The 27,254-nt window shown below is 38.5% G+C and overlaps 2 protein-coding genes across 4 annotated transcripts in view; one reads left to right on the forward strand and one right to left on the reverse strand.

Annotated features, from left to right (window-relative positions):
- The window catches only part of LOC126865206 (uncharacterized), a 52,615-nt gene extending 48,245 nt beyond the window's left edge, over positions 1-4,370 (forward strand). Inside the window, exon 14 of one of the 2 annotated variants that reach the window (XM_050617448.1) lies at positions 132-4,370. In XM_050617448.1, the coding sequence (XP_050473405.1) occupies positions 132-1,159 (1,028 nt within the window). In that variant the 3' untranslated portion in view covers positions 1,160-4,370. The remainder of the gene's footprint in view (positions 1-131) is intronic. The other variant, XM_050617449.1, reaches the window with a different exon arrangement.
- Positions 4,371-11,085: 6,715 nt separating this feature from the next.
- The window catches only part of LOC126865207 (protein rhomboid), a 164,929-nt gene continuing 148,760 nt past the window's right edge, over positions 11,086-27,254 (reverse strand). For both annotated transcript variants that reach the window (XM_050617450.1, XM_050617451.1), the window contains exons 2-5: positions 22,767-23,032; positions 15,330-15,500; positions 14,248-14,403; positions 11,086-13,606 (exon numbers count right to left, since the gene is read on the reverse strand). In XM_050617450.1, the coding sequence (XP_050473407.1) occupies positions 13,286-13,606; positions 14,248-14,403; positions 15,330-15,500; positions 22,767-23,021 (903 nt within the window). In that variant the 5' untranslated portion in view covers positions 23,022-23,032 and the 3' untranslated portion in view covers positions 11,086-13,285. The remainder of the gene's footprint in view (positions 13,607-14,247; positions 14,404-15,329; positions 15,501-22,766; positions 23,033-27,254) is intronic.

Raw genomic sequence — 27,254 nt, forward strand, 5'->3', positions numbered from 1 at the left:
AAATTCCATAATTCTCTAGCATCCTCCTATTTCCAAAAAGATTACGTTGGAGAGTTAAAATGTTTTTCAAATACAATTTAATCAATAACAATTCTATCACGTATCGACTCTAACATTTCGATTACTTCCAGTAGAAGCAGAAGAATCACCAACGGTTGTGTTAGACCGTGCGGACGCCACTGCACCATCGCTACATCAGCCGATAATATTTCCAGACCCATTCCGCGACGTGATAAAGACAGAACCAGCTCCTGATCTGCCTTCCCTGATCGAGGATATGATTCCTTACCTGGTAGAACATGGAATCACCACTTCAAGGCCATCGACTACCAGCACTCTAAAGCCTCTGCAAGCAAACTTTGATTTCGTGGATAAATTATCTCTCCTACGTCCACCGTACAGACCAGAAGAAGATCCAACCAGACTAATCACCAAGAATAAATATAATCTGAGTCAAGATGGACATATAAAAGAAGCAATCGCTTCAAATTACAACACCAAAGAAACTGAACAAACTTTGGATCGTGTTTCCGAAACGATTCCCAAAAAGGTTGCTTCCTCAACCATGGATCATACTACCAAGAAACAAGAAGAACATGCTATTTCTTCTTTTAATACAACGAACTCTGATCTCGTGAAATTAAATACTTCGCAAATCAACGACGCTAATATCTCGTCTGAGTCGAAGCTCGGAGATTCTTTGACAAAAGTTAATAATTCTAAATTTCACTCGACTACGATCAAACCATCTTCCGGAGCTAATACAGAGCTGGATGAACCTATATTTTCTCTGGATACTGTTCTGGATCTGTTATTCTCTTCAGATACAAGTAACAATGAGAATAATAAAGATACAAAGACGACAGAGACATCGACTACTAGCAGATCGACTGCAAACGTTAGTGACCAATCAGAGGATGACAAAGTGTCTTCCAAAGTGAGCGAGAAGATGGAGGATCATGTGACAGAGACTGGAACGCCGTCTAAGGTTCTAGAGAATGAAATTCCTATGTCGGTAGCTAGCTTGCTAAAATTGGCTGGATGTAATATCTACGGAAGGATGTATCGCGTTGGAAGGATCATTACCGAGCTCTCTGGACCTTGTCTAGAGTGCAGGTGCACGGAGATCGGGGTACAGTGCAAGCAGCTCAAGTGTTGATCGAAGTTGGCCGTGCTCGGGCCAAGCTGTTTTCCTTGCAATTAGGTTCGTTCGAGTTAATAGATTCACTGCTGCCTCGATACGTTTCCAAGGGATAGTTTGAGGAAAGGTATGGAGGATCTCAGTTCGAGCTACGGAGTATGTGGCTTGCGAAGAACTGTCGATTGCTATATTGTTGGAGTAAATTTTCGAGAGTGACGGGTAAAGAGAAGGTGAACGCGAGAAGGTAGGAAGAATTTGGAGTTGTCTTCCATTATCGCAAAGTTAATGCGTTAATGTTAAATTATATCGATTAAAGTATGTCAGCGTTGAATGTTTTTAGTAAAAAACGAAAAACATGTCAGTTGCTCTTAAACTAGTTGTATTTTTGACTGGATAGTTTGACTTTTGCGAAGAAATCTTGATGAAAATTTTATTCTTTAATTATGGAAAATTATTCTTTATTTCTCGAGTGAAAGTATTTACAGTGAGCGGTGAATGTGTTAATTCCTCGAATCGGAATTATAGCTCTCTGTTTCGTTCAATGATTAGCTTGTTGTAAGGCGATGCCACGAAGGGAATTCTGAATAATTGACAAAATTTGAGGCACATTCCGAGATTCGAAGTCTCTCTCCCTCTCTCTCTCTCTCTCTCTCTCTCTCATTACGTATCCTTATAATAGCAATCTATGATCCACGTTAGAAACCTCGTAACCACGACGTTACAGAGTAATTTTAACTGCAATTCCGTGATGTTGCACGCTTGGAAGTTTCCTTATATGCATGTAGATGTGTCACACAATAACAGCTATTTCACAACCCATTTAGTCACTGAATTAATTTACGCATCCAATAAAATGATTTTGATATTTAAAATTCTATATTTATCGGTCACTTATTTGGACTATCTGAATAATTTTGATTCAGTAAAGGTCATAAAAAAGAAATTTATGTATAGTTTCAACCTGAGCATTCTTAATCCAAATTCTTTGATTAAACGCTCTTTGATCAAATGTAAATTGGAACCTAATCCTAATTTAAAGCAAATTACAATTACAATTGGCTCTCAATTAAACTTTACGTCTATAAATCTTTGATCCAGGAACAATTTTGATTACAATTAAACCTAGATTAGAAACAAATACTCGAACCTTAATCTACTATCTAAACTGTACTTCAACCTATTCCAACCAACTGCAATCAAATTCATTAATCACCTCGGGGGCAACATTCGTCTCCTTTTCCCTAAAATTCGCTCGCTCTTCAAATCCCATCCAAAGTCAATTTCACCAAGTAATACACTTTAATTCACCCCCTAATTTAACCAACCCTTTGCGATCACTCGAAAATCGTATCTTTCAATTATATTTTCTTCGCCCACTTGGCTGGATAGGAATTTTGTCCAAATGGAAGGAGGTAGGAAACTCTTCGACTCTCGTCCATTGGCCAGCCTATGGAACGTTACTCATCTGGCAAGGATCCACAGTTTTGCGAGGATCGATCAGGATGTAATTTTGAGGGATAGCGGTTCCGTGCTCTGCAAGGATAAGTGGATAAAGACGGAAGTTGCCGCCCCAATCCCCATTTTCTCCCCGTTAACCGGGAATTAGCCTGCTACAAGGGTGGTCCGTGTTCCGTTTTGATTTATTCGTGCGATTTCGATAGACTTCGAATGAATCGGTTAAGCGGCAGAGACACAGTTTCTGAAATGGAACAAAATTTTGGCGGCTGAAATTATCGAGACGTTGGGTTTTAAGATAATTTACTCGTGGAATTTCATTTGTCGCGTTAGTTAAAGGAATTAGTTAAAGGAGGCGTAATTTTTGCACGACATTTGGAATAAAAATTTATTAGATAACTATAGACCAAAACGCTTGATGTTTGGTATTAAGTTTATTTTGAGTTTCCGATTTGATTGACCTTATTCTTTATCTTTGTTATTATTTTCATAATCATTTTCAATGAGTTTCACGTTATTCACGCGTTTAAAGACGTGCCTCTGATTTATACGTGTCTAGGTGGTTTTGTGCCAACAGGGTAGTAAATTATTCCTTGGATTATAATTATTTTCACAAAGATCTTCGTCACCTTTTCATTTCGATATATTAAGATTATGCTTAATATTGTGGCAGTGATTGCCACCAATAATAATCCCATTAATAATAGCCTTTTATGCAAATGTGAGAAGGGGATTGCAGCCTATTTGACTATAATAAGAACTTGTCGTGACTGAAAAATGCTTAGGAAGCATTATTACAGGCACATTCAATATTACGCCGGAGCCCTTTCTTCGACGCTACAATTTCCATTAAAAGTTTCATGTTAGTTCCTCCTCTATGAAAGATAACTTAAAGAATTTTGATCGAACGTTACGACAAAAATGTTTAAAACGCATCAATCTTTTCAAAAAAATCATCAAACTTCGACCCTACGATTTCAACCGAACCTGTTGATAGCCTGTTATAGTAATTGATTGCAAACGATTAAGTAAAAGAAATTAGGATAAAAAGATTAAAAAAAAAAAAAAAAAAAGACAAAACAAAACAAGCGAATCTCGGAACGATTGCCAATAATTCTATTTATTTCAAGCTACAAAGCTTTTTGTTACAATAATTCGTGGTTTTATCAGTGGCATCGCGATCACCATAGGTGCATTTAACCTGTATGTTATTTTTTTATTCACTAGACCCCCGTATACTGAGTGGACATAATTAATTATAATCTGTCGTGATTCGTACGCTGCGGTGCTATAAAACGATCGATCTACGATCGGATTTTCATCGATTTCGTCGAAAGTTCTTCCGCGTCGTTTATCGATTTAGAAACGAGTTAACTTACTGTCACGTGCTATCATTTAGATCGTAAGCTTAGTTAGTAATTAATCGAACGTAATCAATGGAGACAAGCGACGCTGTAATCGAATTAGTAGAACGATTCCTCCGTGAACCTTTCTTTCTTCGCTTTTTCCTTTCTTCCTCTTCGATCCTTTCGTTTCTTCCCTTCTTTTCAACTTTCTTTCGTCGTTTTAAGAATTGTAAGGACACCGTGCCGGAAACGGATCACGGGAAAGCGTAATCGTTTCTGTATCGCGTTAGCAAGGCCGTAAATTCGCGCCGAATGCCGCACAGAGGCTTGTACTTATATATGTATATATATATACACAAACATATATATATATATATATATATATGTTTTATTGTACGATTGTCGTAATAAACATTTACGGAACTCAGCATCGTAATTTTTTCGCTAATCCTTTAAGCAGTTTTAAGGGAAAAAGTGGCATTACATTTGATGTTTTCGCAGTTAGAAATGTTCCAACTATTTGTCGATCATTCGACGCGTTCGAAAGTATTTTTTTACAGTTTCGAAGAACTAAATCGAACTGTTTCGCGTAATGTTCTTGTAATTTAGATTACGATACGTAATTTACGTATTAATTAGTCACTATATAGTTCATACGTGGTTCATTAACGTGTCCGCTATTTATTATTTTAACGTTATTTATTATTTAATTGATTTTGATAGTCGTACGTTTGATTTGGTAGAAGAAGCAAATCGATATGTCCTAGAGTGTCTGTTGGAATCATCAAAATTTTGCTGCTTTCTTCGTCAATTCGACGGAGAAGTATAATAGCAAGAATTTACGTAAAAATTCTCTTACCTTCCGGTCGAATCACATACGATCTTCTCCTAATCGTTCGACCATCGTCACGAAACATCGATCGTTCCAGCTATCAATCATTCATAACAGGAAATTATCCGCAAAATTGGACTAAATCGGGCCGTAGCGTGTGTTTGTTGAAGGTAAAAGGCAACAGGATTACGGGAACCGTGGAACGATTTCGACTTTATTGCAGGCAATCGATTGTTTCGATACACAGTGGAGAGGTGACAACCCTCCGTTAAATATGCCCGTGATCAAATCACAGCGTATATAATCGTATTTATATTTATATCCAATTAGTCGGTTGTATTTACAGATATATTCGTATTATCATTACTATTATTATTATTATAATTATTAATCGTGTCGACGTAGGTTTCGTAACACTAACATAATCACAGCCAGTTCGCCTCGTGTGTGTCTGTATACCTGTCTGTATATCTGTAAGTGTATAATAATATCGATAAACAAATACATAGGTACAGTGATCGACTAAATTGCCGGAGAGAACACATCTTCTTCCATTCGGATTGCCCACAAATAATCGTCATTGAAAATTACGGTGAAAAGCGGTTGACTTTACAAATATCCTTAAGATCTTTCCGCTTCTTGATTCGACGTTCTTTTATCTCATTAAAAGATTATTTTCCTGAATAATATTATTTGAATAATGAAAGAACAAAAATATCTTGGACGTAAATCTTATTGTCTAATGGAGCAGCCACTTCTTCTCTTATCTTTAGTAATACGTGGGAATAAAATCAATGGATAGGGATAAATTGTTAGTCGATGAAAATATTTGAAAAATTTGTTTCACGAATTTTGTATTATCGATTGCACGTTTCATCGAGGCGTAAATACGAAAAGACGAATTTTAGAAAATTTGTGGGTAATCTGAACACGATTCGGCGCGCTACTTTACTATCGAGTAAGTACTACGTACAGTTATAAATGTATTGTTTTCCGGTTTTGGCAGCATCGTTAATGCATCGTCGCGGCTTAACCAAAGGAAACGCGATTAAACCATAAATCGGGCTCTCGAATGAGAATATTCCTTTCATTTGCTCGAAAAGCTTGAATTCCTTTTTATCGTTCGTATCCAGCCGGTTTTCAAGATCTTCGATTTACTTTTCCGCCGTTTAAAATTCTCAACGAGCTTCTAACAAAATTAATTAGACGTTTTATCGGAGATTTTCCACTTAAATTCACCAACTTTTAGTTTCTTTTCGTTAGAGACGCGGAAATTCTTTTCTCGTCTCGGCTCTTTTTGCTTCGAATCGGTTGAAAATCGGAATTCTTGAAAATCTACGATACGTTTTCTGGATTTGATGAAAAGAATCCAAGGAAGAGCATTTTAACAGCGCTTCTTATCCCCTAACAGCCTTCAAAGATCTGATCCTTTCATCCCTTTTCTCTGTCCGTGTTCTACTGCACAAGAATTGGTCGACGGGCAATTTGTTGTCTGAAAGTTCAACTACGAGTCGTTTTCTTAGTCCGTCGATTATTTTTAGTAAAATAGTCGGTGATAATAATTACTTTCTCTTCCCATTTTTCTCCTATCACACGCATACTTCGATTAATTAGCCAATTCTTCGAACGAATTTTCCATTACTGATCACAGTAATTATTCTCTTCCATTGCACAATTCCTTTGCCAAAAATTCCATTGTCAAACGTAACAATTATATTCCTACAGATAACACTAATTAAATTCCTTCGACCCTCTATAACACTGTAAAATTGAGACTCAAAAATTGTTTATTCGTATATCTACACTCTCTAAATCTTACTCTATTTCCTTAAGCCATCAAACGATCATCTTAGAAAACGATTGTTAAACAATTTATTAGTAATAATTCTTAGCCTTCGATTATTACGTTAAAACAAAAATTCAACGATTAACTAGAATCTTTTTTATCATATACGAAAACTAAAAAAAAAAAAAAACAAAACAAGCGATGGTTATAGAGGGTTAATTAACCGATAAAAGTGCAATCACTCTCATCTAACCCCTTACGTTTAACGATCCCTTACGATCTTAATAATTCGAATTATAATAACTTAATAAATCGTGCTTTTTTCCACCAAAAATTGTCTCAGATTAACATAATCGTCCATACCAGCGCAACATCTTAACAACACCTATCGATAAAAAATAAGTTCACAATTTCCACAATCTGCAGGTTTGAAACCAAAATGAAAATCTCAACTATCCATTGTTTCGAACATTACGAAACCTTCTCTTGTTGAATCAAATCTGTAATTTTCGCATAGTTTATGTCTTGACGTCGCAAGACAAGAGGTCAAATTGCCGTGGAATTTTCATAGAAGCGAGAATCGCGGAAAAACACTTTCCGCGTAGAATTAAAGATTACGGCGTCGTAAATGTAAAAGCGCACGGGACAACGGAGATTTTTAATTTCTCTGTTCTGGACGTGGAAAAAGAAAGGATACGCGGGGTAAGGAGAAGCAACTAAGAGCCGCGTTCGAAATTCTGCCCACGTTCGCATTCGCGTACGCGTGAACACCCCACGCGTCGTTTCCGCGTTTCTCGGAATTTTCTGCGCGCGTTTACCTCCATTAAATTCTCCTATTCCGTCGTCTCTTCTATTCTCTCGTCGCATACTCGCGAATGATATACTCTCACCGATCGATTCAATGGGATAGGATTACTCGAATGATTTCTGGCTGCAAGTTGCCGAGGATAGGCTGAGTAACAACCCCTTTGCGCTCTCTCCACCTTTGCGACAGCGTCTCTCATTTGAATGTGTGACATGACTCAAGTTGCCGATCGCGATACGAAGATTCGTTTTCGAAACGTTAATTTTGATTACGAATTCTCGAAGTTGTAGGGTTTGACGACTTCTAGATGGGAATTTTCAAAAGATAGTTTGTTCTGGTTATCAGCAAATTAAACTTGAGTGCTAACGTTGACGCGATATTTCATTTGGAATATTTTTTGGGGGGGGCGGTAAAGTTACATTATAAAATTTGTATTCTCTTAATATCGCGATTACGAAAAAGAAATTGCAGCGATTCAGCTGAAATTCGCCAATTGTATAAAGTTTATGGAAATGGAAACGTCCTTAAGAATACCATAAGCTGAATACTCCTTGGTCCTTCGGTGGATATTTAGGTAAACTCGTAGTTTTATGAACACGACCGAAGAAGCAGAATTCCAGGGTTCTTAATTTAAATATTAATTTAAATTAATCATTGAAGAGATTTGCTTCATCTTTTAATATATTGCACCACGGAGGAGTGAATAAATATATCCGTGTGGCGAAGATCACCGATATGGGCAGTGTATCAATAAAATTGTCCATTACGAAAAGAAATTGCAGCGATTCAGCTGAAATTCGCCAATTGTATAAAGTTTATGGAAATGGAAACGTCCTTAAGAATACCATAAGCTGAATACTCCTTGGTCCTTCGGTGGATATTTAGGTAAACTCGTAGTTTTATGAACACGACCGAAGAAGCAGAATTCCAGGATTCTTAATTTAAATATTAATTTAAATTAATCATTGAAGAGATTTGCTTCATCTTTTAATATATTGCACCACGGAGGAGTGAATAAATATATCCGTGTGGCGAAGATCACCGGTATGGGCAGTGTATCAATAAAATTGTTTCTTTTAAACAATGCAACGAGCAGGATGGCTTAAAGTTTTGGATAGAGAAGAAAAATCAGTCAATTTCTATCGAGTATTCGTATTATAGATGAAGAATCATAGAGGACGAGGAAGAAGAAGACACGAGTGATTCATTATTGAGGGAAAATTGTGGTCAGTTGGGAAACTGTATTGCGGTGGTCCTCGTACACTCGCCATCAGAGAAATTCGTGGCAACAGGGCAATTCTCTGAAATTCGTCGTCTAAGCATCCTGTTCATGCAAATGCGTCCTGTGAATCGTCAGAGGAGCGCGCGGTGTGTCACCTCCGTCGTACCGTCCTCGTGTCTAAGGCACGAGCCTCCTGGGAAACCTTACTAATGAGTCCATTAGTAGCTCCAGAACGAAATGCCAACTCCTCCTGTCTTTTCATTCATCTCTTTCTCTCTTCTTTATAGTATCACATTATATAAAAATCAATATTAACTCTACGATAGACTTACTATCTCTATTATTTATAGTAAACCATAGAAATATTAAAGATCGAGAAATCTTCCATTATGGAGGAAATGTCTTGCGTATGTCTGTGTTATAGGGGGACGGAACACTGGCAGTGTTTGCAAATTTGGAAGTTTAGAAAGTTAATTTTGATCCCGTTTTGGGAAACTTGGGCCATGTCCTTGAGCATATTTTAGAAGAACTTTCTCGGATTTAGGCTCGTGAATATCATGTGGCAAATACAAAGTGGCAATTTATTTATGGATTTACGTAGAGGACTACGTCCTAATTGTTGAATCGAGAATACATTTGCTTTCTGAGACAGACGAGCAACATTTTAACGTAGCGATTGTCAAATGAAAGAATCGGAGCGCAAAGGGGGTAAATCGAATGCGCACGAGAAGTACTTGAAAAAGCGCGAGAAGTAAATCTGATCTAGCAACTACGACAGATGAAAATACATAATGGAAATCGAAGATGAAAATATATAAAAACAAAGTCTAAGGAAAGTTCAAGAAATCGGAAGAATATTGGGAGAATACTTTGGACGATTAAAATTGCGTTTCAATTAAAATTCACACGTGTAAATCTACGATATAATACTCAGAAACTCAAAAGCAAAGAAAACCACAGATAGATAAGAGGAAATAAATTTTTGAATATAAAACGATTTGAACGCGAAAAATTATAGTAGATCGAGACATATAACTTTCGAATGGTAGTCGTGCGATTTTTCAGAAGAAAATCAGGTCGTTCCGCGACGCGTCATCTTTGACGACAACGACGTCCTCGACTCGACGACCATCCACCTTAACGGGAAAACGCATCGTTGGGACGACGAATCGAGGGATCGTGAAATGCATTTCTCGAGTCGCGCAATTTTCTCTCCCGGTTTCATCCACGGTATCGGTTGGGAAAAAAGAGTGATAAGAGAAATTCGTCGTTCGCAGCCGCTTTTTAAATAACGAATACCCAACTTATCGTTACTTTAATCGGTATTTTATAGCGAAGAATTATCTTAGAACATCCTTATCAACTATTTATCCCTATTTATTCCTGGATACGCACAAAAATCAACGAACGTTAATTTTCAAATCGCCAAGATAATAAAATTGTCGAATTAAAGATATTTCTAATTAACAAAGGAACTTCTAATAGTAGGTGTTCAAGTATGGAGGACAATTATTACAATCGTGAAAGTGTTGCTTTTTTATAGCAAATTTGCAAGAGTAAAATGCATAATTTATGGAGGAAAATTGTCTTTACAAGAAACTCTGTTTTCATCTTAAAGCTTTAGGATTTAAAGATTCTTCGATAATGAAAAAAAGAGAAAATAAGGAAAAAGCTTGGAAATTACAGCATGCAATTTGTACAACAGGTATTTCTTGATTGAAAAATTATCCGATGTGTCCATAAATGAAGTGAACTTGAAAAACGACTTCTTTTGGAAAAGTACACGCAGCATAATGTCTCTCTTGTTCATCGATTTTCGCGCTACCAGAAACAACGGTCTACCAATACGTTACCAATCAACGGATTTCAGGCTTACTACTAGTCAATTGTACAGTCGTCGCCTCGGCAACTATCTGCCGATCGACATCATTCGTTACAGTTCTCGTGCCATTGTTCTGAACGCTTCGATTCAACAAAATCATCTTATCCACCTATTAAACGCTCTTCTTTCTCTCTCACCTCCGAACTTTCACGAATCAGTCTTTCACTCACCGTTTCGTCGAACGAGAACACAAAACAAGATTCATACCTTTGATTCTCCACTCGATTGTACAGTTTCTCTTTACATCAAGTACAGTCTAAAGTTCTACAGCGATCTCTAAGAAGTCCAACTTCTTTAATCTTTTTGACTTTTCCTTCTATCGTTTCTTTTGCCTAAGAAAGACGAACGTTTCACGTTTTCTTCGTCCGCTAAATGTACAGCAAAAGTGCGAAAAGCTATGCTTTTAACTTTTCCTTTATTCTACCAGGGGCTAAGGTCGAACGTTCGTATCAGTTTATCTTTGAATAGTCTGCTTTCTTCGACCTTTGCTTTTAATCTTTTTTCCATCCATCGAGAACTAAAAAGAAAATTGAAATTATATACGAAATTTATTTTCCAATAGTCTATTTTCTTCAGCTTTCGTCCAATCTTTTCTGCATAGCCACTGAGTAACCAGCAAAGAGTATTTTATTATTATCGATCACACTCATTATCGAACACTGTCTAACTTCCGATTTCAATCTGTTCTTCATCCACCTAGGAACTGAAGTAAATTGAAACTATATCACCAAGTTTTAACTCTCGACGATCTATTCCCTTCAATTTCTCCTTTCAATTTATTCCTCCTTCGTTGAAAGTTAAGGTCTAAAGTTGAACAACCAAATCCATCGTTTCACATGGCACGCATTATCGAAGAACCAAATCAGTAGTTTCCTTGATCTCTACTTTCAACATTCTGCTATTTATCAAACACATGGTCAAACTTACTGATCCCATCATTATACGGTGCAACTCTTTCAATTTCTTCTTTCTATCTTTTCTCCGTTCGTCGAGGGTGCAATTAAAAGTTCTACGTTCACCGTTAAACAATCCCAGTCCCATCAATTCCTTCTCCCCGTTTCTTTTCAATCCTCGTACAATCGAGAGTTCTACATCCATCTCCAAATAGAATTCTACGCCTCTTCCAGAAACCAGCTCCTCCGCTTTCATCCAAACAAACACCAAAAAGCGTCAAGTCGAAGTTTCCTATTCATCTTGGCGTCTTAACATTGATGAGTGCAATAAAGAATCGCGATATAAGCGATTTATACGACGCGTCCATTCTTCGTCGAAACGACGTCGATTCGTCAGCCGTTGGAACAAACGTTGGCCACGAGCAACGACCTCTCGTAATCCCACGATTAGAGACAGCTTGGCCAACGTAAATTTCCAGAATATCTTTCTGCTCCTTCCCGCTAGCCGAATACATCAGGCAGAAATTGAAGAACGGCTAGACCTTGCAGAGAAGTATACTAAACGCAGACAGGATGCTATAGTTCTTTCGAAAAGGAGACCCTTGATCATTCCTGTCGATACAGTCGAAGAAACTTGAATCGAGCCAGCTGGAATTTCAGGCAATTTTCTTCCTTCTTTCTCTCCCTAAGATTGGTTTAGATTGCTCTCGCTTTTTATATTTATTTATTTATTTGTTTATTTATTTATTTTTTTTTTGGTTGATCGGTTGATCTTGCTTTTTCTTTATTTTTATTTTTTATCTATTTTAGGCGATTCATTCGGTGAGTGGTTCTCTTCTGGCAGTTTCGGTAAAGGTAAATATTATTTCGATAGAAATCGCTGGACCGTTTACTCGGTTTTAATTCCTCAGCGATTTTCGTTCCCTTAAATATTTAAATATTTGTTGCGGAAAGTCTTTCTCCTTTTGTAATTAAACGCACGCTTTTCTCGGCTTGATAAACTCTATGTTTAGCCAAGTTCTTAATAAGATTAACGTACATGTATGTTTGTCCCTCTTCTGCTCTCTTCTTCCTTCGATAGATACATTTCCTTCCATCTTCAATTTTCTTCTTCTCAATTTTATATCCGACAATCGCTGCAAATAAGAAGCCTTCTACTCCTTTAACTTAATTATTCACTCAACTGAACAGTTCGAAGCATCTCTTCTTCCATGCGTATCGCAACAACGACTTGCAAATAGTCTTCAATCGTAATACCTCCCACGTGCTTCTTACTCTTCTCTCCATTTAATTGTTTACCCATTTGCACGGTTTACAAAATTTGTTATTCCACACGTATCGCAACAACAGTCTGCGAGTAGTTGCTCCAATCGATTTACGTTCACGTTGTACATCCACCACTTGCCCTTTAACAGAGCACGATGCTTTTCTGTTCCGTTTCATTTATATCCAACGTCTTATTTTTCCTTCCATCTAATTGTTCACCCATTTGCGCAGTTCGAACAACAATTTTTCTTCCACGCGTATCGCAATAACAATCTACAAATTCTCACCTCACCGTAATACATTCGCCGACATATTTTTTCAACGATGCTTCTCAGTTCCATTTACAATTCCGTATTACTTTTGCTTGCAAATTCGAGAAATTTTTAGTTCCGAAAGTTCTTCGTCTTCAACGTTATCTTCCAATTCTGTTCCTTTTTCTTCCTTCTTTTTTTTTTCTTTTTTCTTTTCTCATAATTTCACGCGATCCCAACTTCGACGACGATCATTTCTTTCCCTGGGTCCGAGCAACGTCGTAAAAATTTTCCCATTGCCAGCGAGTTGCGCGATTTCCTACTCGAAAACGCTCTCGGCGGCCTCTCTGATCTTGACGATGAGGAAGGACCGTCTGCAGAGCTTGACGAGCAGCTCGATCCTCTGTCAGGAGGGCTTCCTCAGCTGTGGCAACGCGATCACGTAGATGTTGCCCAAAATGGCGCCAACCACGAGCAGCATCACGCTGATCGCGCTTAGAAGTCGCACGAACCTCACGAATCTTCGTCCTCTAGCGTCTTTCTTGCTTTGATTCGGGAACACTGCCAGGCCTAGGAGTGGCCCTGCCAGGGCGCCAGCCACGTGAGCTGCCCAACCGACTCTACCGCAACCGAGCAGTGCTGGAATTGGAAGTGACGCGACGTCTGCGCTTGCTAAGAGTAACACGGCACCTAGACGCCAGCCGGCGTAGCGGAGTTCTCCGTGACACTGGAAATTAAAGACAGAGAAGAGTCATGAGTCAATGTTCGACGAGTGGTTGGTAGATAAAAGTTGTTCGTGTTTGATCGCGTTAAGGGAAATTGGATCGAAGCGGTATTAATTCGAGAAGATGTCGCAAGGTTTCGTTTTTAAGGAAATCTTGATGGCATTAAAACTAAAAACGCAGCAGTAGACGCGGCGTAACGAAGTTGCAGAAAGTTGGATCATGGTGTATTTACAACAAGATTACGAACTTCTGGGCAACTAAGGTGATTGTAAACGACATGGAACATCTTCTTTTAATTATCTGGCAAGTATGTCGGTGACGTTACAAATAATAAAAGACGAACGAAACTAGACGGTTGTGTTAGAGTTCGTTGTAGAAGATTGCAGTAGAATGTGGCAAGTTCGAGCAAATTAAAATTGTACGAAGCAAGTTGAACAATCGTTACCTAGTCGTCTACAAGCAGAGTTTTCTTCTATGTGTGTAAGTGTAGATTTAAAACTTTCGATTTGAAACGTTACTTCAATAAGGTACAATAAGGATGCAAAGAAAGATAAAAAGGAATCGACAACTTCCGCATAGATAAATTTTATTTTATACGCATACGTATGTCAATAATAGCAGAATAATATAATTTGTAACTAACCAGGTAGAGATGCGCCAGATGACTGGTAAGTAAAGCATAGACACCCGCAGAAGCGCCGACCAAGAAGAGGCTCGGTTGGAGAAGAGATGCTCCAAGGGCTCCGCAAACACCACCTCCTAAGTAGATCGTTGCCACCCCTATTCGACCCTGTTCCACCTACGACCACCGATATCGTCTTTCGTTCGTTCGACATATTTTCTATGCCCTTAGAAAACATTCTTTCTAATACGAAATTCTCTCTTCCTTCGTCGAATATTAATCGATTAACTAAAAAATTTAGACAATGACAAAATGCGAGAGAAAAAGAATTAAAAGGGATGATAAATTTCGATCAATTAGCCAGTGTAAAATTTTCCATCCATTTAATATTAGAACTATCAGAGTGTTTCGAATAACTCATTCATCACTTCCCATAGAAATTTTATATATATTTGACCGATCAATAAATAAGCAATCCGTTATTTTCTGTAAAAATTTTACAAATTTACCAACGCCGAAATGACCAATCTGTAATGATTCGACTCGTACAAATTTTCTAGATTTACGACGGCAAATATCGCGAATTTTCCGTGACTTTTTTGCGAAATCTACGGATAAACGATGGCTCGTTAGGAGAAAATATTTCGCAAAAAATAACGGAAGACCGAGGAAGATATCGTAGGTTATAAATAAAGATCGCTTATGTTTTACATTTTAAACAGAACCAGTATAATTCTTAATCGAAACAACGTTCGTCTATCTACATCGAAGAACCATTAATTCAAACGTTGTTTAAATGCCAATATCGCGAATGACTAAACAAAAATACCGATAGCCTGTGTACACTCGTCCATACATTACGCTTTAATTTCCCTGACGTAAGTTTTATCCCTCGATAGTTCTAATGTTAAATTCCACCTGCCGTTCTTTCCATGCCTTTGTGTTCTTTCGATAATGACTTTTTACTCGATACGCAGCCCCTTTGAACGCGATCGATCGGTTCACCCAAAGATACACTTTGCCGAGCATTGCGAATGAGAAAAGAGAAAGAGAGTAGCCAACGAACGAGGCTGGCTGGTCGACAATTAGTTTGATTAACTCACCTCGAGCGGAGTGGCGAGCACCAGTTGGATGACTACGTTCAACGCAAGGTGAAGCGCGTTCGAGTGCAGCAGCATGTACGAGACGAACCTCCAGCCCTGCACCCTCTGACGTGGATCGTAGACCAACCACCTGCGCAACGTCGCCTCGTCTCCCAGGCAGTGAACGGCTATCTGTCGTCATCCAGAATGCATTTTAATCGTCGATGTCATGCTATTTAGCGTACAGGATGCGTGATAACGTGTAGCGTTACGTGTTTGCAAGGGTAAGTTCTAGTATACAGCGTTTGAAAATCGAGACTGATATTTGAATTTTCTAGTGAAATGTGTTTTAAGGCTGGGCTTTGACAAAGGATACAGCGATTTTATAAAAATCATATTTGAATAGTATCGTATGGTATCGACACTGTGTAGAATTTGTACGATCCGTACGATACGATGGAAAGTGTTTTAAGGATGAGTTTCGTTTGTCGTAAGAAATATAGAAAGTTTGAGATTGAATTTCAATTGTTTTGTATCGTTGTGGTTGTAATTTGTTGGACTCGGTGAAACGTTGGTTCTAAGGATTTGGCAAGAAATATCAGTTGGACGTTGCACGATGTTATAAGAAACGAAGGTTTTCAGAAAATCTTAATTCCAATTAAACTCACGGCGTTACGCTACGCCAGCCATTTTCACGACAATGAACGAATTATACGGCTGGTTTCGCGATAACACAGCGTCTTTTCTCGCAGCTAAGCGCACCGTGCACGGCGTCAATTATCATTCATAATAACGCTAGGAATATTCGGATCGTTCATTATTTAAAGGCTGACAACGACGCGACGGCAGTTTATTCGGCATTAAACAAGCAGTTTTGATTAATTACCATTTTGCCTGGTCGAATTTCCATACGCCAATGGAATTAATTATTCGTTAGGTTGTTCATCGATAATGCGCGTTCGAGTTTTTGCTCCTTTGGTTCAGTCGATGAACCGAATAGAGTTTGCCACGTGGAAATTTCAATATTCTTGCTTTTTCTAATAATATCAACAATCGTAGGTAATTACGACAGTAAAACTATATCGAAAATATCTTTGCTAAGCTAAGGACGAATCTTATTTTGATCACGGATATTTCAACGTAGTTTGAACATCATCCAATAAAGATTAAAAACGATTCTCAAATTTTCAAATTTCTGCACCTCCGAATATCTTCGAGTCTCCAAATATTGAGATATTCAAATTTCCAAATTTTGTAATTTGCAATTTTCTAATTTCCAACTCTTCGAATCTTTTGTCTTACGTTATTTACATTAAACAACGTGCCACGACTGGAAGGCACACAGTGGTCGTAAAAGCTGGGACGTAAAGATAAAAGGGAAAAGGGGGCACGAAAGCGGCGTGTATCCGCATCGCCGGATGATTTACGCGGGGGAAACCTTGTGTCGCGATCCGGGGCGTGAACGCGTCAGGTCAAACGTAAGAAGAAACGTTCCTCCGCGGAAAAGAGCGAAAAGATCGTAGCGAACAGGGGCGAGAGGAGTGGAGAAAGAGATACGAGATTTTGTACGATTTGTGGTCCAACGAGCTGCCGGCGTGTCGTAAGTCTGAGCTAAACTGTCGAGTAAATATGCGCTATGAAAATTGCCACGGAAACTTTGATACATGGGCATGTGCGCTTGAATTTCCAGTTTCGCGGATGGACGATAAGAAAAGCTAGAAGTTTCTGAATAATGAGAAGGAGGAGCACGTTTTACGATAAGTTTCGAGGTCGGACAGTCTCGTTCGGAGCCTGAGAGACGTATTACGCGTGTTTGAACGTGATTAAGTGGACGTTTGTTGTCATTTCTTCGATTGAAATGGGATCTTATGATTGAAGGGTTCGTAATAACATCGAATTACGCAGGAATTTCTAATAAAAGATTTATAGACTGGAATATGAATGACGAACTTTAAAAGAATATCGGTACACAGTGTCTGTCAGGAATTTCGCGGATATAAATGGACGAGCACGAACGCCAATAAACAGCTTTTCCAATTATTTCGGCGATCGTAGAACAGCTGGGACTAGTCTGTTCGAACGAAATTATTCATAAAACGAATTTCCTCGCCATTTATCGGGATGGTCAACGAATAAATTTCCACGGAACACGAAGCACGTCAAAACATCCACGAGAACATCAATCCTTTTTTTTCTATTTTTTTCCTCTCTTTTTTTTTTTTCCTGCCGAAACTGGATGGTTGTCGGAGGCATATAGTTGTCAGGCTAGAAACACCTGTCGTCATCGGACGATTTCTCTCGATTCGACCGGGTTCTGATTATACAGCGAGTTTCGCGAGGTTTTCAGGACCATCGGATCGCTCGAAGTAATAAATCTGAAAATTCCTGGGTACAGCAAGCATCGAGATGGATTTGATTAAAAATTATCGGATATTACAGCCGAACAATTACGAATAAAGAAGATTCTGTTTCATGGAACCCATGGTTCTTGATAAAAGGGAAATAACGAAAGGCAAATGCGTTCTAGAAGATCTATGCGTTTTAATAGTTGCAATTTAAGGTAAAATTGGCACTGACGAATGGAAATAGTAATATGAGAGAATGTAACGATTAAGGAAAAAAGTATATCAAAACGTATTTCTGATATTTAGAGTTTGCTAAAATTCCACAGATTTTAAAGAGAGAAAAAAAAAACAAAACAAATATACAATAGTCAGAAATAGCAAAACTGATACTTGAAAACGATAACGATAGAAAATGAAAATTGCTCTAATATTTTAAAAGTCATGTTATCGACGTTTGAAGCTCGCTAAAATTATAGATTAATTATATGATATGAATTTGACATTTTATTACTAATAATATCATGAATTTTATCTATGCAAAACGATAAATATAAAATAAATAAAAATAATTAGAAACAGATAAAAATAAGAAAAATAGTTCACCGTATATTCTCGATATTTCAAGTGACCTAAATATTAAAACAATGAATAGATCGATATTGTCTCACGTTGTTACCCTATATCATAGATACAAAATGATCTCCCAGGAGATCCGTGAATCGAGTTTAACGCACAATCGATCGAAACTATTGTACTACTGTAACGACAGACAATCCAGTAGGAATCTCGTACTTTCAATCTTTCATTTCTGTTTGAAATTTCTATCGTGAAATTTTATATCCGACGAGAGACTCGATCTGAAGAAAAAAATGCGCCTGTAGGATGTATGGTCAGTGTTGCCGAGATATAACATCGCTCGAGAGAACGATAAAGTTCATGGATTGGTCGTGTACCAGTTTCGTTTTGGTTTCTTCCATTAAATAAATCATAAACTGTCGGCCGCCTACGGAAACAAATGTATACGAGTATTTTTCGCTTCTCTGCTTAACTATAAAACTTCACGCTTCAATTTATTTGAAAAAAGAAGAGAAAAAAGAAAGAAAAAGTACATTTATTAGCGAGCGATATTCGATAAAACGTGAATACGAATACAAATAACGCATCCAATATTTTTACTGTAACAAATAAAGTAGAAAACTACGAGGTTCTATAATCGTGACAAAAACTTTCAAACGTTCTCCAATCTTTTTAATACTATTTATCGTTATCAATTGAAATTATTGAGATACGTATAATGTTATGTGCTAGACTAGATTAGCTGCGTAGTAGTGTATACATGTATGTGAATATCAGTGTGTGAAAGTATGCGTGTACGCGGCGTCTCGAAAACAAAGGAACGTAAACTGTTCAGTTAACAGTCTGGTATGGAAGAAAATGCCGAGACGCGTGCAAATGTGTATCGACGAATATCTTTGAAATCGTTTATCAAATAAATATATAACTATTCTGATATAAATTCTAAGTATAAATTTAGTGTTTCTATACCATTATTTCGGCCATTAAGATCCAAAATTCTCAACGGAAACATGCGATAATTCAAACATTCGAAAGTCCTTTCCACGCACTAATCCTTCGGTTTTCTATCTGCATCGGAAATTCATCAATTTGTCGTCGTTTCTACAACAGATACGAGCAGTTACGATTGAAAAATTGGTATCCAGCGATTAACGGCGATTGTGCTGGCGTTAGGAGACTTCCACCCTTCGATGGGAAGTTTCTAGTGATTTATCAGAACTCTCTAACGAGCTATATTTACAGGTACACGTTTTTACTTCTGATTTATAGCGTTCGTTATCCTACATCCTCTCCTGGTGGCGTTATTACACGCGAAGAACGCGAAGCGAACAGTCGCGTCGGTGGCACGATTATTACCGAAACGGAAGTTGACTTTTCGCCGAGCGTTTCAACCAGGATATCACCGTTTCCGCTATCTCAGCGTTTTCATTAAAGGTCCACACGGCTGGAAAACGTTATCGTTCGTTTCATCGCGCGAAACTGGACCTGCACGCCGATTAGATTCCTCCCTGTTTCGACGAATCAGCCACCGCGCCAACTCTGATTTTACCAGAGAGGGCTGTTCTCTGCGGGTCGAGCACAGCTCGTCGAATATCCCTTTATTGCTTGAGGAACAGGAATTTTACGCGGTTTTGGATTATTCGCCTTTTGCTGGAACCTGTTTCGTACGAGATAGAAAGAGAGAGAGAGAGAGAGAGAGAGAGAGAGAGGAATTGGTTCCGTGGCAAAGTATATGCAGAAATCGATCGATCGAGTGGAATTTTCTGGTCAATTGCCACAAAAGTAACTGTAGAATAGCGTGTTTTTTTTTGTAACTTTGAGTAGCTGCAAATACGTTGTATCTTGATTTAGTATAAAATGATAGTAATATGTAGATCATTTATATTTATAGCTCGAATCTAACGAACGTACTTGTTCAATTGCGGCAAAGTGGAAATTTGCTTCTTTCTACCTGCGGGATAATTGACAATATCGTACATTTTGATAGGATGAAAAATGAGGGGAAAATGTAATTTATTCGTTATTATTATTGCCTTTGGTGAATGCAGGCAGGTGTAAAAGCTCTGAATGAGGTGGCGTCCAACTCGAACGTCAATTTTCAACAAGTTACGTAATAAACATTGCCTTTGTACGCAATTGTGCATCGTTTGTAAAATAAATATTAAATATTAATGTCTCTTGCGCGAGCGAACGTGAAAGTCGTTACAAGAAATGTAATTATTAAACATACTACGTACTTTGGATCGTGAAAAGCATTTCCTAACTTAAATGGAACTGTACAAATTTTCGCTCTTATTCAAGATTAATCTTGTATCTTTTGTCACGAAGTTGACTAACTTGGACCAACCGTTATGACTTTAAATATTCCCATAATACTTTCCGCTTATCTTTTTTACAACCAAGAAATATCTCTTATCATTCTCTTGGATATCGACTTAAAAAAACCCATTAGCCACTGTTTACGTCTACTATCAATATCGAATTATCAAACTTCACAACTGAGACTAATGATGCGAAGGAACAGGCAGAGATCTATCCTGAGAGTCTTAAAAGACCAAATTTATTAAAACAGTAGCTGTGATACCCGTTCGAGAACATTGTTTAAAACGAAGAACCAAAAGAAGATGAAAAGACGTTGCTCATTTTAATTTCCACATTTTCAAATTAGCAATCGCCCGAATCAACAGAATCTTTCTCCTCTAACGATTTTGGAAACTTTAAAAAACACTAAATTCAGAGGATTTTCGGTATCTATCCGAGAACGTTCCCTAAAAGAAAACAGAAAATCGTCCGTTCTAAAATTTCCTGAACGTGTAAATTAATTCGCTTCCTTGCGACAGGTGTGAAAACTTTGAACGATGAAATTCAGGACGCTCGCAATATCCATTGCAGAACATCCCGCAAGATAATCGTTCTGTCGCTGTTATCTGCTCGATTATCGCGTGGAAATCGGACCTCCGCATCGCGGGCCGCCATTCTTTTCAACCGCCGATCTCGCGCCGTTTCATTAACTCCGTCGACAGCGTTAACTTCTGTTTTATTGCGTGAAACTGAGCGAGGAAAGAAAGGTGCATTTAACTTGGTGGCTTTAACTCGGCGCATTTTATCCGCCACGTTCGCTGCTCGTACCGGCGAGCTTCCGGAAGTGCTCGAATAAGCTCACTGGAATTATTATCGAGCCAGAGAGAAAAATCCGACGGAGGAACGCGAAAGCACGAAAAAAGAAAGATATAGAACAGACTGAGGAACGTCTCGACTCTATTTTTTCCCCTCTTTCTTCTTCGTCTTCGTTCCTCTTCCCTTCTTTTATTTTTTCTTCTCCGTTCAAGTCGAGCTAGAGTTTCTTGAAATACCAGTACGATATTCCTTCGTGAACTCGTGCGAATAATTGAGAGAGATTCCCATCGTCTCGTCCTTGTCGCAGAACAGCCTCAACGACGCATTAGCCCGGCTAATGGGAAATTTTTCGAGCTCGGACGAATCGTGCGATGCATTCACGTTTTTCGGTGAGCATCCGGTTTGCCGGATTCGACGTCACGCGGAATAATATCGACGCGGAGGACTCTTTATTTTTGCTAGAGATCGAGAGCTTCCTTTTGTAATTGTCGATAGAGGCGCGACCTCTTTTCGCCGATTTCTCGCTTCTGTAGAATTGTTTGCAGTCGAGGGTGGGAAAACGGGAACGAAAATTTCACGGTACAGCGACTATCATTCTAACACATGCGAAAGTTGCAGATATTTCGTCAGCAAGCGACGTAACGTAGAACACGAGAAGAACGCTGGATATTTAAAACTGATGGAGTGAAAGTAAGTGGAACTTAAAAACCGCTCTTCCGCAAAATAATATCGCCGAACGTACACTTAGACTCTCGTTCGAGGCTTCCATTTGGTTGGATTAAAACAATCTTTATCTTGTAATTAATTTTCACCTCCATTTGTAAATTGCACTGCACTCAAACGGTTCACCAACCATCCCAAAAACCATTAATCAGTGCTCAATTATGAATCACGGCGAAGTCTCGCAAACCATTCAAGAACACGTCTATTTCCAAATCAAATTACCGAAATCGTGAGTTCCACTCGAACTTCGCCATTCATTCGCAAACATCCTTGCTCTAGCTCGAAATCATTCTAACAAACGTCCCATAGTTACGCTCACGAACGCACATATTTCAAAATTCTAATCTATTAACAGATTGCGAATAGTCGCGCGATTACATTTATATCGGTGTACAAATGTAAATACGAAGAAGCGTTCGCACAAATGCAGAAATATATGAAACACGAGAAACAAGCTACCCAAACTATTCTAAACTTAATTTCAAACATAAATATTTCATTTAAATTTATTTAACTTTCGAACGTTTAGAGTAGAACACATTTTTTTTTTTCTTTTTAGATAGTTTTAATTCTTTATCCGTGCATTTAAAAATATGAATTCGCATAAATATTCCACACAGTCTATTTAGGATGAAATTATCGATCGATAGATAAAGTTTCTGAAAGATGAACAAACGAGTGGATTTATTAGAGTTACCTCTATGATGCTGATGCAGATCATAAGGTAGGGCGGTCGTATCCGGAAGTTGGGCTTCCGGGGCGGTAGCGGGTGCCTGGGCGTCGGTCTAGGCGTGATCTCGTCATCCTTTGTCTTCTTGTACGAGGAGGTGACGATGATCGGCGATTCCGGGGAATAGGGCGAGCCGGGGCCGGAATATGTGGTGTCGGTGCAATCCGACGAGATCGTCGACAGTGTTGGAGAGTTCTCCAGCAGCGCTGCCTCAACGTCCATGATGGCCTGGTCTGCAAAAAGAGATCACCAACTCCTGTTAATCATGGAACCAGAGAGATCTCTTTTGGATAATTTAATGGTTAAAATTAATTGAATAGAATTAGTTAAAATAAGCTGATACATTCTTTGGTCCGGAGGATGACATTTCAAACGATAAAAAGATATTTATCCTGGATTTTCTGAATTCGATGATCGAAGATTAAGGCTATCAGTTAGAAGAAAAATTCAAATCGATATAATCATGGTATTTTAAATATCGACAGAGTATTTGGTTCGGAAATGAAAGCACGAATGATTTTTTTAACAAAAAGGTAGAAACTGAAATATTTTATTATTTTGATTCGAAGTGGCATTTTAAGGGGGTATTCTGGTCTAGAGGCATGAATTTCGGGCGATTTTTGAAGCTCTGTACAAGCGAAACAAAAAATATTTTTGCTATCCTTCTGTTTAGCATTTGTTTATTGATATTTCGAGATTACGTAGAAAATTCACTGAAAAAAAACTCAATATTTAAAAACTTACGAGCTGGCAAAGTGGGTGCTGCCAAAAAAATGGGGTGCCGTGGCGTGCATGATATCAACCTTTCTGGTCATCCGAAACAAAAAATGCGAACGGATTCTTAATTAGTATGGATGCCGCTATCGTCTGAACCTTGGAAAAGTCAATACAACATTTTTTCACAAAATGACGGCCGTTTGAAAAAAATTTCTTATTTCGCACGTTTTTTTTGACAATTCCGAACGTTTAAAAAATAGTAATATTAAAGACTTTGAGCCGAGCGTGGTCCGGACGATAGAGGAGTATATAAGGAATATTCAGACCAAATTTAAAATAAATCCGTTCATTAGAACTTGAGATATCGTGCACGCCAACTCGAAAAAAGTAGTTTCGAGAAAAACGCGTTTAAAGTTTTGAGACGTAGGTACTCGGCCAGCGTCTACCGTTTATTGCACATTGGTCCCGGTCGGACCGGGGCAGATGCTGCGTCACAAAAATGGCTGTAATTCATAAAATAATTGAAATTTTGAAAAATCCTCTCATGGGCATATTCTCGAATGTCTAAACTTTGGAAATATGAAAAAACAATTTTTCGATTTTTTCACATTTCTAGACCAGAATACCACCTTGAATATTAATAAACGAAAAGCTTCACGCGTGAGAAACAGAGAGGAACACGCAACGATGACAGAAAAATAACTACGTTTCGCCAGACTGAATCGTCGTTCGATCATTGTCCCGTTATTGCGATAATTTCGCCGCAAGCTCGACTAATCGTAATTTATGAACCACTGCCTTCTTTCTTCGTTTATCGTGCTTTCTTTTTACCCACGATTCCTACTTTTTTCGATAAATGCTTCTATGAAAATTGAAAAACGTAAAAGAAGAAGAAGAGGAAGTCGCAAGCAAAATCGAATCGACGTGACTGGGATGAATATCGATTAAACAAAACTCGTTTCGAGACGAAAAGGATCGGAGAGGAGAATAGAAAGGCAAAAGCAATGGAATATATAATTAGCGCGAATAGGCTATCTAGACGAATAGTTAGCAGCGAATGGTTCCCTGAAGTCGCTTTAATTTAAGCCACACTTTATTGCTCGCCAGCTAGTAGGCATTAATTTGCTCGCGGTTTTAAGTATAGCGTTCCCGTATTTCAACATTTTGGTCTTCTTGTTGGAACTATCGTCTTCGATAAATTTCCGAGCTCCTGACTCTGCCAAGCGGCATTATAGGCGACGGTGTTTTATGTACTGCGGATACTTATAAATTTATGGTGAATTTAAATGTGCAAACACGTAGAAGAATGTATGTAATACGTGAGAATATTCAAAATTAGAAATGGATTTTCCATTAATAATCTTATAAGTAGATTAACACAACCGAACAGGGATTCGTTTAGTCAACATTGATATATTCGTCGGTTAATTAATCGAATTAACCCTAAACGAGAAGCTACCATTTGCTACCCTAAATAACTTTTCTCGTGAATATCTACCATCGATAGTAATTCCATTATAGGAAATCCTGCGATAGAATCTTTGCGAAAATCCCAAGTTGTCCTAATTAACCAAAGAAACATCAAGTATTAAATTGTCCATAAAAAGAGAGAACATCGAGCACCATTTTCGACCCTCAAAGCATTTTCCACGGTCTCGCCTTTCCTTCTCGCACCATACCAACCCTCGGCCTCGCAACGGTTCACTCCAGCATCGTTCACTCTTTAATCCAACTACGGTTGCGACGCATTCATTTGTCCACAGGTTCACGAGGTACAGGAACGTAGTTGCGGAGGACAGAGGTTCGTTTTGTGGAAAGCGAAGCGAGAGACAGAGAGCCATAGTGACACAGAGAACCACGCCACCGACTAGAAAGGAGCAAAGAGGGAAGAGTGGCGAGAACAGGAGACAGAGACGAGAACTTTCGCCGGGGTCAATCCTGGTGATCCCTTTGTCCGCTCCAGCAGCGGTCTTTGTTCGGCCAGTGTTGTCGAGCCACCATAGAATTTGCCTCTGAATTATTGGGGCTCATAGTCGAAACCAGACGATTTCGCCCGTTTCACAGCCCTTCTGCCTCTGTCTCTACCTCTGTATATACCCATGGCCTCGAGTGGAGTCGAGTCGAATCGAATCGATCTTTGACTACGAAGATCACGGAGATACACCACCCGCACAACGTTCGGAATCATTTTCTCATTTGCGAGGTTAAGAATCGCAGTGGTGCAAGTTCTCTGCTGTAATATATTTTGTAAAATAGCGTTCTGTATTTGTCGTTATGGAAAATTCGTTATATTTCTTCGTTATATTTCACTGCCGTTTGAGGGAAAAGACATATCGATCAACTCTGTATATAAATGGAAAACTAGAGAGAAACGATACTAGGTATGCTTATTTTTATTTTACTTTTAAAACGCGAAATGACAATGGCTCAATAATTTCATCTATTTTATCCTCGATTCTAATTGGACGATTTAACGTTTTCTTTTAACTGTTTCAGAGAAAGCTTTATCGTGGTTATTCCTTGTGGTCTTCGAATACACCTCTTTCTTTGATCTTTCTATTTCAATACGATGTTTAACACGGGGATACGATCATCGACAATCGCCTGAAACTCAAACTTCAGGAAAATGAAGATTCGCTGGCGCACATTGCTTAAATCAACGTCTATCCACCCTTCCTCATCCTCTGTCGCCCTATTTCCTCGCCTCGGACTAACTCGACCACGAGCCAACGTGTGACACAACGTTTGATGTTCATTATTGCAACGACCGATCGTTTTGTTTCGTTGATAAATGATCTCGTTGCGGTGGTATAGCGCGATTCTCACCCTCTCCAGCTTTGGTAAATGAATTCTGCGCGAAAGCAGAGAGAAAGAGAGAGAGAGAGAGAGAGAGAGAGAGAGAGAGAGAGAGAGAGAGGGAGAGAGAGAGAGAAATTGTGCACCGTCGCAGGTTGTATCGTCGTACTTCTTTTTTCTTTTCCCCTCTTTGTTGCGTTAATCGCGCAGGTTTCATTTTGTTCGACCACTCGACGAATGCGAAACGTAGTTTTTTAACATTCAGTAGCCTTGAATTTTAATTCCTGGTTATTTCACGGTACACCTGCTTCCATTATTTGTTTCATCCCATTCCTTTTCTTCGCTTTTTCACCCTGGTGTTTCGCCTTTTTTCGGCATAATGTTTTCGCTCACGTGACGTTATAACGACGTTAATACGTGATTATGAGACACTGTGCCTGGTAACATGGAACAAATTGAAACGTCTAATGGCCATGTTTCATCATACCGTGTTTTACGTGGTTGTTCGAGCGTGCAATAAATCTGGCAGGTTATTTTTGTTCGCCGAGGTATGTGCAGCATTTGATATAATGTTTTACTTGTTAGAGGTTTTATTGTATCAAATCTCTTTCTACCCGAAACTCGTTGCAATTCTATTAAAATTTCATACTTCGTTAAATCGACATTAACGGTATTAAACGTATTTTTAAATACCTTCTTCCATTAGCTTTACCATTTTGTTACTAAACATCTCGTTCTTCTATCGCGTCTTTAGATCGACGTGATTTTTTTCCATCGATGTTTTCTCTTCCTCTTCCTCTTACCGTATTTTGTAATGCACGAGCGAATCTATCATCGGATTTATTAAAACGTACATGTTATCACGACGATCCTAGATACATGTATGTATGTGACACGTATACGTGTAAAATACCAAAAATATTTCAGAAAAATTCTAGCCAA

This window comes from Bombus huntii, chromosome 4 (genome assembly GCF_024542735.1).
Source record: "Bombus huntii isolate Logan2020A chromosome 4, iyBomHunt1.1, whole genome shotgun sequence".
Lineage (NCBI taxonomy): Eukaryota > Metazoa > Arthropoda > Insecta > Hymenoptera > Apidae > Bombus > Bombus huntii.